Here is a 12,600-nt window from a genome sequence, read left to right as displayed (position 1 = left end):
ACGCGGGCAGGATGAAGTCTCAGCCAAGCTCACCCAGCCACCACACAGCCCCTTCCCTCTCCGGCTGCTGTGATCAGGCCCAGCCCTTCCGCGAATCCTTGCCCGCAGCAGCTGCCTCGGTGGCTTGCGGAGCAGGCGGTCATCTCGCTACTGTGGCCGCGGCCGGCTGAGCGCAGAGGGGCGGCCCTAGGCCTCCCCTTAGCCGCGGGGAGCTGAGCTCAGGGTTATAGTTAGGCGGTGAGTGAGCGCTGAGCTATGCGGCGCTCGCAGCGCGGCCTTGTGGGTAAGGGAGGCCGGGGGAGGAAGAGGCCGGGCCAGATCGGGTCGAGCCGAGTCGACCAGAGCCGGGCGAGAGGCGGGCGCCGCGGGCAGGCGGGAGTCGCGCAATGGAGTGAGCGGCGGGGGCGGGCCGGAGGGACAGCGGCGAGGCAAGGCCAGGCCAGGCCGGCGGTGCTCGCAGCTCCCGCCCGAGCAGCAGAAGAGGCGGAGTACAAGGAGCCAGAGTCCGAGTCGGTCGCCGCCTTCCCCTTCCCTCCCCGCTTTCCTCCCTCCCTCTGCTCTCGCAGCGGGCGCGGAGCCCGCGCGATGGTCCGGCCAGCGGCAGGGAGCGGGCAGTGAGCCGGAGCCCGCTGAGGGACGCCCCGAGCAGGGGGAGAGGCGGGGGCACGGCGGGAAGCGCTTCCTCCCACCTCTCCCCTCCCTCTCCCCGCGTCCGGGCGGAGCAGCGGCCGCTTCCCCGCGCCCTTCATGCCAGGGCGGTCGCGGGACGGCCAACGGCGGCGCAGTGCTCTCCGCTCCCGCCTCTCTGCCCAGGCCCGGCCCGCCGGGCCCCCGCCCTTCCCCGGCCTCTCCGCCGCGCTAGGCCCCGCGCCGGCCGGCCCCGCTCAGTCCCCTCCTCCTAGCAGCTGGGGACCGTCTCTCGCCGCCGCTAGGCGGGCCGGAGGATGAGCCAGCAGCCGGCGGGGAAGATGTCGGCGGCTCCCCTCGCTGCGGAGGCGCTGGAGCCGGCCGCGGGGATGCTCGAGGGCCGTCAGAGGAAGCTGGAGTCCATGATCCGCGACCCGCGCTCCCCGGTCAACGTGGAGAGCCTGCTGGTGAGGGGGGCAGCAGGGCCGCTCTGCGCCGCACCGCGCCGCGGGGGAAAGCGCTTGGCGGGGTAACAAAGGGAGCACTGCCCTCGCCTCGGGCGGGCGGGAGGAAGGGAGGGGGAAGGAAGGAAGGAAAGGGCTCCCGCGTCCTGGAGGAGCTTTCTTGGGGGAGGACGGAGGCTGCTTCCCCGGGGTTGGGGGGGGCGCCTCTCCACGCCCCCGGGCGGGCCGCCGGCGAGGGGCGCTGGGCAGCTGACGGGGGGCCCCGCCGGCTGGGAGTGGGCTCTTGGTCCTGGGTCTGTTCGGGGGGCACACACGGGACGGACACTGCACCAAGAGGCAGCGGTCTCCCTTTAGGTACGGCTTATTTTGGGGAAAGTGAGAAGCGTCTCTGGAAAAATCTGACCTGGGGAGGAAAGCGCCTTTTTTTCTTCATTTCCCAGCATCGTTTGCATCGTTTGCTTTCGCGCCTCGTAATCCTAACGTGTCCGTTCCCAAAGTACCTGCCTTTGTGTGCGCTGCCAGGCACCCAATCCCCATCTTCTCATATCCCCCTCGTACCCGCACCGTAAAACCAGCCTCTGGTGAAGCTGAGGTTTGCTGTGCGATGTGGAAATAGTCCAGGAAAAGGGCACGCCTAAGGGAGAAATGTAAACTGGGGTGGAGGGGAGTCCTATGGGGTCACTATTATTTTCCATTGGGGCAAATTGATTTGTCTGTCTTCTATTTCAAATAGCATGTTTCTGTGTAACTGTATGAAATAAAATTTCGTTTAGGTAAGAAATCTGTGCCCTCAGGAAGAAGTGGGAAGAGAGTTATATTTCCCCATTTAAAACATCCAAACCCTGGAAAGACAGAGGCTATTATTACTGCTATTGCTGGGCTTCAGAGTCTTAAAACCTTTTATTTACAAATTTCCAATCTGTCCCAAGATTTCCAATGTGTCCCACTTAGGAGGAGCAGAAAAGGGGGCAGAAATCCCAGTCCTTCTAAGAGCTGCTCAAGGCGCTTCCATTGAGTCTCTTTTTTTTTCTGCTTTCAAATGACTCAGTTCTGTTTGGCCAAGAATACAGGAACTGACTGAACAGTATGTATGTCTGTGCTGTGTGGAGAATATAAGAATTTCCTATAACATCTGAAAAATGTTCTTCTCAAGGCTTGAGTACTGTATTACTTCTCTCATGGATGTTCAGAGGCATAATGACAGCCACAGTAGTCAGTGGAGTGGGAAATAGTGCTGCATATCTAACTGGATTCAGATAAGTTTTCTCCTAGGCCAGAGCAAAGAGAGCTGTCTCTGGGCTTTGCTCCCAGCATTTTCACTTTGGTATTTTGCTAGGAAAACTTTGACCTGTGGCCAAAAAAGAGCAGTTAAAAATAGTACAGTCATTTTGAAAAATGCATCAGGTTAATACTTAACCCCAATAGACTTCTTCACACTCTCTGCTTTTATATTCAACAGTGTTTCTTTTATTCCCTCACCCCCTCTGCCTTGAACATAGATACACTAAATCCCATTTATGTTTCTGAAGAGAAATTCTAATTGCAAAATTGAGACTGGGCTGCTTAGCACTTGATTATTTGTTTGTACTCTTACAATGATGACCACCACTTCATGTAATACACTGGAGAAATTAGCAAACCATGGGAGATTGTAAGCTGGATTCTGAATGTGTATTTTTTTTTTTTTTTTTTGGCAAAGTTCATCACTTCGTTCTCTGCGCTCTTCCTGTAAGTGTGTTTTACAGAAATATGATTTCTTTCTGTAATTATATTTTACTGGCTGCTAAAAATTAGCTGCCAGTAAAATATAATGCTGATCAATGAACTTTCCTAGCTTGTGCTTTCTACATGTCTGTGTATGAAATGATGAACTACTTCAGGCGTATCTATTTGTTTTTCTGGTTTAGAAAATTTGCAGCTGAGTTCCTGTAAAAGCTTTTTCTTTTGGGCTTTGGTATAGTTGCTTTATGCTATTTGACATCAGTTTTGTAATGGCATTCTGCTAGGCAGTCCGAGTATGAAAACATATTCAAATGGCAGAATTTACTAATTTACTAAACAGCTCACTTTAAGTGTAAATTATCATGACTGGAAATGTGTTTTCAATTAAAAGTAGAAGTACAGCAACAGAAACGAAGTGTCAGGGAAAACATCTTAAAAAGGCTAGCTGGAATGCCACTATTTCATCCTCCAAAAATAACATAACCAAAACTAAAAATGTGGAATGGAATTCAAAATGGAATTCATTTCCTTACACTGCAAAAAGTCATAAACAGCTGCTATTCTGCATTTTGTATGCATGCTTTATTTTTGGGAAGTCGTAAAAAGCAAAAAAGTAACTGTTAATCTGCAACACATGGTGCAAATTTGAAAGACGTGAGAAGCAGAGGTAATAAGCTGCCTTCCTCTAGTTACCAATTCCACAGCTTATCAAGAAAGATTTTATTCAGTGGCTCTAAATTAAAAGACTTTCTTTATGTACCTTACTGAGCACAGGATGGCAGACCACATCCATCTCTTTCTTCAGCAGGAGAATCCATGAAGCCAAATGCATTGATTGATTATTTTCCTCCCATCCCTCTTTGGGCCTTAAGAGAAACCGTCAGATTTTCTAATGGGATTTTTGCTGTATTGTATGCCTTAACTCTTGTCTATTTATGCCTGTGTTGAGCATAATCATTTGTGTTTGATGGAAACATGCCTTTGAAAAAGACAGGTAGTCTCAATTTAGAGGCATTAAGAGATGGAGAATTTGCTACTTAGTTTATTCTGGTAGTTATGAAGGCAGAATTTAAAAACAATGCAAATTGAAATGTGTGGCATGATCACCATCATCCTTTTCCTGCTGGATAACTCCCCCCCCCCAAACAAACAAACAAACAAAACCCCCAATATAGAGGACTTTCTGCTCATTAGCATGGGTCAGATGCATAGCCTGTATTTGATGGGTGTCTTCAGCAAAGATACGTACAAAGGGAAGTGGTTTTTGCAGCCTCCTTTAGACATTCACTGACTGCTCTTTTTCTTCTTGTATCATATTAAAAGCCTGTGTAAGGTTGCCTGTGCTGAGATAAATAACACTTCTATTGTCGCAGCTTTTTGTCATACGGTCTCTTACTCTTTTTGGTTGTGTAACATTGCATTAGTGGCTATGAAGACCTGTTTTATGTATTATGTTTACCTGGTGCAGATCACTTCGTAAAACTACTGTATTATTATTTGTTCTTCTGCCAGTATCTGTCATCCACTAATTTAATGAGGTGACATTTTTATGTGTACTGCATGTACACATTGATGGTAGTGCTTAGTGGTATTTGACCTCGGGTAATCTATAAGAAACACTTCTATAAATACATTCCTCCCAAATAGTTCCTAGTTGCTAGCTACATTTAAGAAGAGCCTAACAGTTCTCAAATACATTTGCGTACTTATACTTTTGCATATATGTTCTATCTACAGTATTAACTGTATTACACATGTTATTTAGGGGTGCATTGGTAAGTGTTGGCTGAACGCTGAATGTGTTCTAAAACTAGAACAGATAGGTCAATGTAGGCTGTGCAAAACTAATCCAGACCTCCACTTCCTTGCCATGTGTAATTGTATCACTTCAGCACATGCCGAACTCAACTGTAGAGTTTTATGGTGGTGACGGACAGCTCTGATAAACCTTATCATCCTCATCCCTGCAGTTGTCTGCCTGCTCCTTTTGCTGGAGCTGCAGTTGCCTAGAGAAAGGAAATGGTGTCTGCCCTCTGTATTGTTCAGTGCAAGCCTTAGGATTTTAGTGTTAAGCTTAAATGTTGTCATTATGCCAGAGATGTGAAGTGTTGACTATCTTCTGCCTGCTCTGCTGTGGTTGTGTCAGTGTTTGAAAGGGGGAGTTCTTAAAACTGTTAATTAGGCAGTGCAGCAGCAAAATTGTGGGCACAGTGCTGGGCTAGGCTGGGAATGCATTCATGTACTGAGAAACCGAGAGATGATTAGCAGGAGAGTGGTTAAGCATCTCAATACACATGCCTTAAAACTTAAAAACAAACAAACTGAACTAAATTGCTATTTGTGTCTTTAATAATAAAAAAAAAGCTGTCAGGTAAAGTGTGTATTTATACTAGTTTGAATATAAATAGGTGTTCATCTAAGTTGAACCTTACCATGGAGACCCTAGAATTCCACCCCTAACAAAAGGTGGCCTGCAGATACAGCAGTGACTCTGATCTTTTCAATAGGTGCATCTGTCTGTAGCAATCTCATCAACTGGATAGATAACAACTTTGTGCAAAGAATGTTAATTTAGCAGGTCACTAGACTGAGCCTTGTTAATACAGGGTCTCCAGGTCATCATGGTTATACCCCTACACTGAATTTTGGCCTTGTGAGCTTTCAGAGTGTTTCGCATTTAACATGGAGCTTACAGATTTGGTGTGAAAGTTGTCTCATTTTCCTGAATTTATTGCCATATAATTTTGAATCAGCAAGAACAATCTGTTGTGTTAATGTAAGCCAGCAAGCACAGGGAAGAGCCGAAAATGTAGCAGTTAGCAGGATCTGACCTGAAACTTACTGCCCAGTAAGTAGTTGAAAGGCCAAATGATTTCTGTTCTTGAAGAAATAATTTATTCCTTGTTTGTTATAGTTATTGTGCTGTTATTTCTCTCTTAGCTTCTGACTCTTTCTATAAATTTTCTATCTATAAATTTTTTATTTTTGATCTGTGATTTCAGAACATCTACTGCAGGGTTGAAAAAGATGAGCTTTAAAGAAACAGAATAGTCTTTTGTTGATTGTTCCCATGTGATTGATTTATATATAGCAATATAGTTAACTCAAAAGGGACAGTTCTGTTTTCTGACAGTTTTAACGTGTTCTTATATACTGTGTTATTCTACGCTAGGCTTAAAATACTTGTAGTTTAAGAAAGCAGAGAAGCCAGTTTGCTCAGCTTCAGTGCATTTACCACCACACATGAGATGCATGCAGATCTTGTGTGTGTACTCCCAAGAGTATGTTCACTCCCAGTATTTCATCTGTGTTGATCAGTTTGCAGAGTGGGTCATTTGTTCAGTATCTGTAACAGCTTAAGGGGTGGGGGAAAGAAAAGGGCAGCCATGCTGTCAAATGAGCACGGTTCTCTTCTGCTTTATATGTGATGGAATGAGAATCAGAAACTCTTTACTTTTCCAGATATTAGTAACCTCATTGTCAGTTGGGGATTGTGTGCAAATGCTGATATTGAAAATATTATTTTTTTTTTAAGTACATCTGCTATTTTCAACTAATGCCACAGAGGAATGACAGAGTGTTTGGCTGCTTGTCTAGTAATGCAGTCCATAACAAAAGCTGCCTAATTTAAAATAAAAAAAAAAAATGCTGCCACAGTAACCAATCTCTGCAGCTTTCAGTTGATGATTTCTTGCCAGTGTTTGAGCTACAAAATATGACTGGAATTGTATCACTGCCACAGAGGAACTGATGTTGGATTTTAAGGATGAAAATGATTGAAACTTGCTAGTGGAGTTTTACATAATGAAAGAATATATATATATTTAAATATATGTATGTTTTTATAACCCATACGCATGGGGTGTTTTGGGGGGGGGGGTGGTTGGTAGGGGTGCTGCTATGTTCTGTCCAAGGTCGGTCTAAACTGTTATAATAAAAAGCACCAAGTGTTTCTGGTAACAAATCTATTTAAAATACTTTTGTCTTGGTACATCACATTGGTTAAGAACAAGAATACTATGTTTATATTGGCAGCCTTTGCTAGTAATAAATTTATTTTAATGAGTCTTTTGCTATGTAAACAGAATGGTGAATGTAATGCTTGGTTCCAAAGCCATACCTGCTGTCATGGAGCTTTTGCTGCTACAGAGTGAAACATCAAAGCGCTCCTCATACTGCCAGCAGCATCTTCACAGCCAGTGGCATTTAAGCTTCTTTAGTGCAGGTGAAGCATCACCTGCATCCTTATTTTGGAACATTATATTAATTACCTGCTAACAAAGTTTTATGACTGTATGCTTGAAGTGGTGATTTGGCTACCCTCTAATATGCAAGGGCTCTATATTTGGAAGATTATGATTCAGTGAATTTTGTCCTGATTTCACTAGGTTGGATAGTCTCAGTCAGTAAAGGCTGCTTATGTGGCGTGGGCTTAGCTTTTTCTTTTTTTCTGTGTTCATCTGCTATGGATACAGAGGGGCGCTTTTTTTTTTTTTTTCCCTATTATGAAATATTGTGAATTTAGTTGGCTTGTTTCACATGAAAGGATGGACAGAAATTCTTTATCAGCTTGTGAAACATCCCTCTTGTTCAACCTCTGCTTCTGTTAGGGGATCTAAAAGGTGATAGGTATGAGAAGAAAAACAATCTGGGTGCCACATACAAGTAATTTTTCATTGTTCCTGTTTTTCATTAATTGTATGTAGAATGATTTACGTAAGACAAATCTTTTGCAAATGATCACTAATTGCATTGTTTGCGTTTTCTGTGTGGCCAGTTGGAGACTTGGGTTTGATGACTGCTGGGATTTGATGTTAGTGTGCAGCAGTGCTACTTTAATACCATAGTCATCTCATTGTTCATTTCTGTTAGCAGGACAGTGTGGTTCAGATGGTACAGGCAGAGAGATAAATAAAAAGGATGGTGTGCAGCAGGATCTGAAGCCTAATATAATGCTGGTGCTGCATGTCATCAGAGAAATCTTTCTTCATTTCCAGCTGTATGAAATGGAGATGATGAAGCTTTTTTATTTGTTTAAACCTCTACTAGAGAAGAATTTAAAACTTAGAACAAACTTATGTGATATAAAAAAGATTGTCACGAGGAAACTTTATATGAAGGTGTTTAATTCTGAACCTTGAGGATTCAGATGACTGCGTGGTTGCTTTATTGCCTCTTGATTGTTCTAAATCACAGATACTGATTTATTAGTCTGTATTTAAAGTACAGAATAACAGGATCCTACATTAAGCAGGGTAAAGTTTGGGTGACTCATCCAAACACAAGATTTTTTTTATACTTTTCTTCAGGAGGAAATGAAGAGGAGGTCACATTCAGACAGGAAAGAAGGTTTGAACCATGATGAAAGAAGAAATGCTAATCTTACCAAATATTCTTCTTATATTTTTTTTTGTAAATCTTAAAATGAATGTTGACTGACACCATCACCAAATAAATAACTAGAAGGAAAAAATGCTGAAGTTCCATACTTTCTTCTGAAGGTATTTAAAGTTTAACTAAAATCTTGATTACTATTTAAAGGCTTGTAATACATTATTGTTCTTTGTCCATGTCTGTCATTGCTGTTATGGGTAGTTGTCCAAAGTCTGTAGCTTAGTTGTTGATTAAGTATCAAATGTTGCACTCTCAACAGTGTAGATTTACCCTAGTGTGGTAAATCTGTGCTTTTGTTCAAGATGAAGAGTGCTGCATCGCTAAATTCACTGTAGTGTGTATGTACGTATCTGCAAAGAGATTATGCTCTAAAAGTTGTAATAGCATGTTCTTGTTGAGGGGTTTACAGTCGTTTGGCTTACCTATGCTATGAAAATGTTCTATTTCATACGGAAGCTAGTTTTAAACTGGTTTTCCTTGTGGTTTCTGAAACTGGTTTGTTCTGGTCTCTGTTTTCAGTTTAACGTGGATTATCTTGAGTGTGAGATTAGGGGCACAAGCCTTATAATTTCTTGCATGTATAGGACAGGTTTTTATTTGTAAATTACTTTTAGCACCATCTGGTATACACGGAAGTGTATGTTGGGGTACTTCTAATATGTGCAGCTAAAGTCATTTGGAACAAGTTGTAGTAAGTAGATAGAAGATGTTACGGAGTTACTTAAGACTGTTTCTGGCCCTTCTTACACAATCATATGATCATGCCTGACTACTCAGTGCTTTTTTAGTGGAGTTTTTAAACCTTTGTGATAGAATAGCAATGAAGTCTCTCACTTTAGGAATAGAATTATTCTAACAGTGCAAGAAAATGAAAAGCAGGGAATAATACCATGTTGGAAGCTGTTAGTTTAGTGAATAATGAAAACCTTTCTAATGCCATCTGTATGCACACATGATCTGTTTCCATTAATGAACATTTCAGGACCTGTTCCTCTAACAGTAAAAGTCAGCCTGCTTAGGCATTAAGCCGTAGTTTTTATTTCTTGGCTTATTCAATTTAATGACCTCTTTAGGTTGTATAAGTGTGTGTGACCCCTCCCCCCCCCCCTTTTTTTTTTTATTCTTTCATCTGAAAAGTGACTGAAAACAACTACTTGAATTACGCATGTATTCCCCATCCCTCTGGGTTCTCTGCTGTTCATCTCCCCAGAATTGAACGGTTTATCTCTTCTTTGGAAATGGCATTTATACCAGTGAGGGTGGGGAGCAGCAGAAGACCTGTTGTCAAAATCTTGGTGACAAAACCTGAATGTAGCAGCAAATAAGGTAGCAGAAACACCTGGTATATGTGTAGTGTTCATTCTGTTTTGGGGATATGTTAAGCTTAAATTAGAAGGTAAATATTTAAGAAATAATAAATATACTAATACAAGCTGCATCTCCTGAGAAATATACAATGCTGGCGAAGCCTTTTAATTGTAGATATCCAGCTATTATTTGAAAATAATTTTTTTAGGAATATGAAGAAAACCTTGAAATATGGACAGTATGATTAAGAATGGTTTGTACGTGTAGAAGCCTGAAACAGTAGCACCATGAGGCATGAATCACTTCATCTATTTTAATGGTTGGCTGCCTCTGAAGAAAGGCAGTTTAAGTGTCAAAATAAACTATTTCAGTGCTCTTCACTTTCTTAGCAGAAATACCAGTATTTTTCCTATGTGTGTGCTGCATGGTGTTTCTCAAGTGCCAGAAGTCCCAAATGTCCCTTGTCTACCTGTGAAAATATCTTAGACAAAATCTGGTATATTAAAAATGGAAAATAAACTTTCAAACTGGTTCTGTAAGTGACACTGCTCACTAGTAGAAGATTTCCTAGCTTTATTTTATATGACTCTACTGCAGGACTTTCTTCATCAAATCAGAAAGCCAAAGACAATGTTGAGCCCAAGTGTAGAGTTTTCTGCATAGTATGGTATGCTTTGGTTAGACTGTATTGCTTGTAGTATATTTGATAATACAGGATTCATGGTTTGAAATCACACTGGCAAAATTTATGAGGGAAGATGTACAGTATGTCTTTCAGACTTTATGTATATCGGTGAAGTTTCATTATACCTGCAACTCAAGTACTTTTTTATTAAACCAAAACCAAGCAGTGTACAATGAAGTTACTGCTGTTTATCAGCATGTTACATCAAATGGAAGCTGAATGTGAGGGAGGGGAGAGAAATGCCATTTTGTGTAAGATACGGCTTTTTGTAGTATGTAGAAAGCAGGATTGAAGAAAAGTCTTAACATTTCATTCCAAGATAAAACTTTCTAGTTATATTTTGATTTCAAGCTTAATTTGTAGAGGAAATAACCACCAGAAGAGTCTGCCATGTGACTGGACATCTTTCTTGGCACATGAGAATTATTCTTGGTTTTATACACCGAATAATTTTCTGAATTGTGGTATTGTATTTATTGACATTATGCTTTGGTTTATTTTCTAATGTATGAAATCTTACTACCTTTTTGTTAGTTGCCTTCTAAAATGGAAGGTGGGGAGAAACAAACATGCTTGATGCTGTAATAGCGTAGGGTTACTGGTGCTGAAAGTACATGAGAATCGTAACATTTTTTCTCTGTGTTTGATTATATGCAAAATAATCATGAATGTAAAATACTGCTGTGGTCTGTGAGTCTGTATCTATAATGGTAAATATAAAATATTGCTGTGGTCTGCGAGTCTGTATCTATAACGGTAAACCAGAGAGTGCTGGGGTCCTGCTGTGCTGTAGTTGGCATGGTATTGCCCTGTCCCTAGTGTTCTTGACTGTGGTTGTCCAAAAGCTGTGGTTACAGCATAGGGAATGGAGAGCTGATCAGCATGGTGGGAATTGATCTTCTTAGGTCTAATAGAAAGGAGAGACAGGCAGATACTATCAGAACCAATTCTTGCCAAAGCTTAAGGAAATTTTTTGAAACATCAAGTTACTATCTATGGGGAAACTATTTTCCACTTATACAACCGTGATGAACTTGAAATCTGTTTTCTGTTTTCCTTTTTTTTTTTCCCCAAGTAACTTGGAATATTCACTTAGCCCTGAATTTCTTCCCACATTTTTGTTTCACAGTCTTTTTTTGTTTTAATCGTTTGTATTCCAAATTAAAATTTACACAAAAAGGGGAAAGTGATCATTTTGGAATAAACACAGGCTAAATAAACTGAAAAATATTCTTCCATTGGCTACCATAATATCATCTTGGATAGCATTGTCATTTAACTGTCTCTTTAGTGGCATTTAGGGATGTGGTTTAGTGGTGGACTTGGCAGTGCTAGGTTAACAGTTGGACTCAATGATCTTGAAGGTCTTTCCCAACCTGAATGATTATATGCTTAAATCAAGACATGGATGTCTTCTGCTAAATGACATGGGGATTAAGGCAACATTTCATTGCCCAATGTATGAAGGTAGTACCACTACCTTGCAAAGCTATTATCTCTTGGTAGAAAACATTTATACCTGTTGTAAGTTTTTAAGTGCCTGGAAGTCTTTCCTTGCAGTAGTTTTGTCTTGAAAAGACTTTGAGCTAAGCCTACAGTTCTGAAGATACAAGGTATTTAATTGTCAGATTGAGACTGAAGTTCCTGAGGATGTGGGTTCCTTTGTGAAGATCTCTATCAGACACAAAGACCATTGGGATGTCTTTCTATCTTCTCAGATAAGCTCTGTCGTCATCCATGGGTAGTCAACGGATTAGGGAAACCTTCAGATGGTGTAGGATGCAGTATCTGGTTTTGAATTACTTCTAGAAGCAGAAAGAGATGAGATTTTGTAGATAGGAACTTACCGAATAAGCAAGTGTGGTCCTTGGGCCTGCAATGTGGAAGTAAATTAAGCAGTAATTAAGACTAGCCTAGTTATTCTCAGGTAGTCTCAATGCTCTGAAGGAAGGAAGATACAACAAAGAAGGTGGCCCTTTTATTTTTAAAAAGATGGGCACAGCAGAGGACAGACATACATTCTCAGTGGTATGCATGTGCAAAAATTAATGGAGCCAACTTGGCTTTTCTGCCTTAGAAGTAGCGTATTTAGAAGAAGAGTAGACATGATGGTCTTTATAATTTAAATACGGTTTTCTGGAGTTTAATAGTGTAGATTTTATAATTTTTTTCTGAAAGGTGTGTATGTTTTTGTATTTAAGGGCTTCAGTCTTTAAGAATACTAGCAATCAAGTTTTTGTATATTTAACAAAAATACATTCATCTTCTAAGAGTTTGTGAATAAATCAATAAAATTGCACACTTAGTCGGAGATACCAAGCAGCTTTTGATAATAGAACAATAAATGTTCTATTATTAAAATGCGAAGAAGAGAGAAGTTTTTCAGTATGGGAAAATGAA

At 41.3% G+C, this 12,600-nt stretch overlaps 1 protein-coding gene across 3 annotated transcripts in view; it reads left to right on the top strand.

The window, feature by feature from the left end:
* The first annotated feature begins 544 nt into the window (after positions 1-544).
* Positions 545-12,600, top strand: part of ROCK2 (Rho associated coiled-coil containing protein kinase 2) — a 102,408-nt gene continuing 90,352 nt past the window's right edge. Inside the window, exon 1 of one of the 3 annotated variants that reach the window (XM_061460808.1) lies at positions 545-1,094. In XM_061460808.1, the coding sequence (XP_061316792.1) occupies positions 945-1,094 (150 nt within the window). In that variant the 5' untranslated portion in view covers positions 545-944. The remainder of the gene's footprint in view (positions 1,095-12,600) is intronic. The other 2 variants (XM_061460810.1, XM_061460811.1) reach the window with 2 other exon arrangements.

Source organism: Pezoporus flaviventris, unplaced genomic scaffold, assembly GCF_033815535.1.
Source record: "Pezoporus flaviventris isolate CSIRO_AGI_PZ_B2104156 unplaced genomic scaffold, CSIRO_AGI_Pfla_v1 ptg000031l, whole genome shotgun sequence".
Lineage (NCBI taxonomy): Eukaryota > Metazoa > Chordata > Aves > Psittaciformes > Psittacidae > Pezoporus > Pezoporus flaviventris.
Note: the sequence above shows the minus strand (reverse complement) of the source record. Positions and strands in the feature narration are given on the sequence as shown.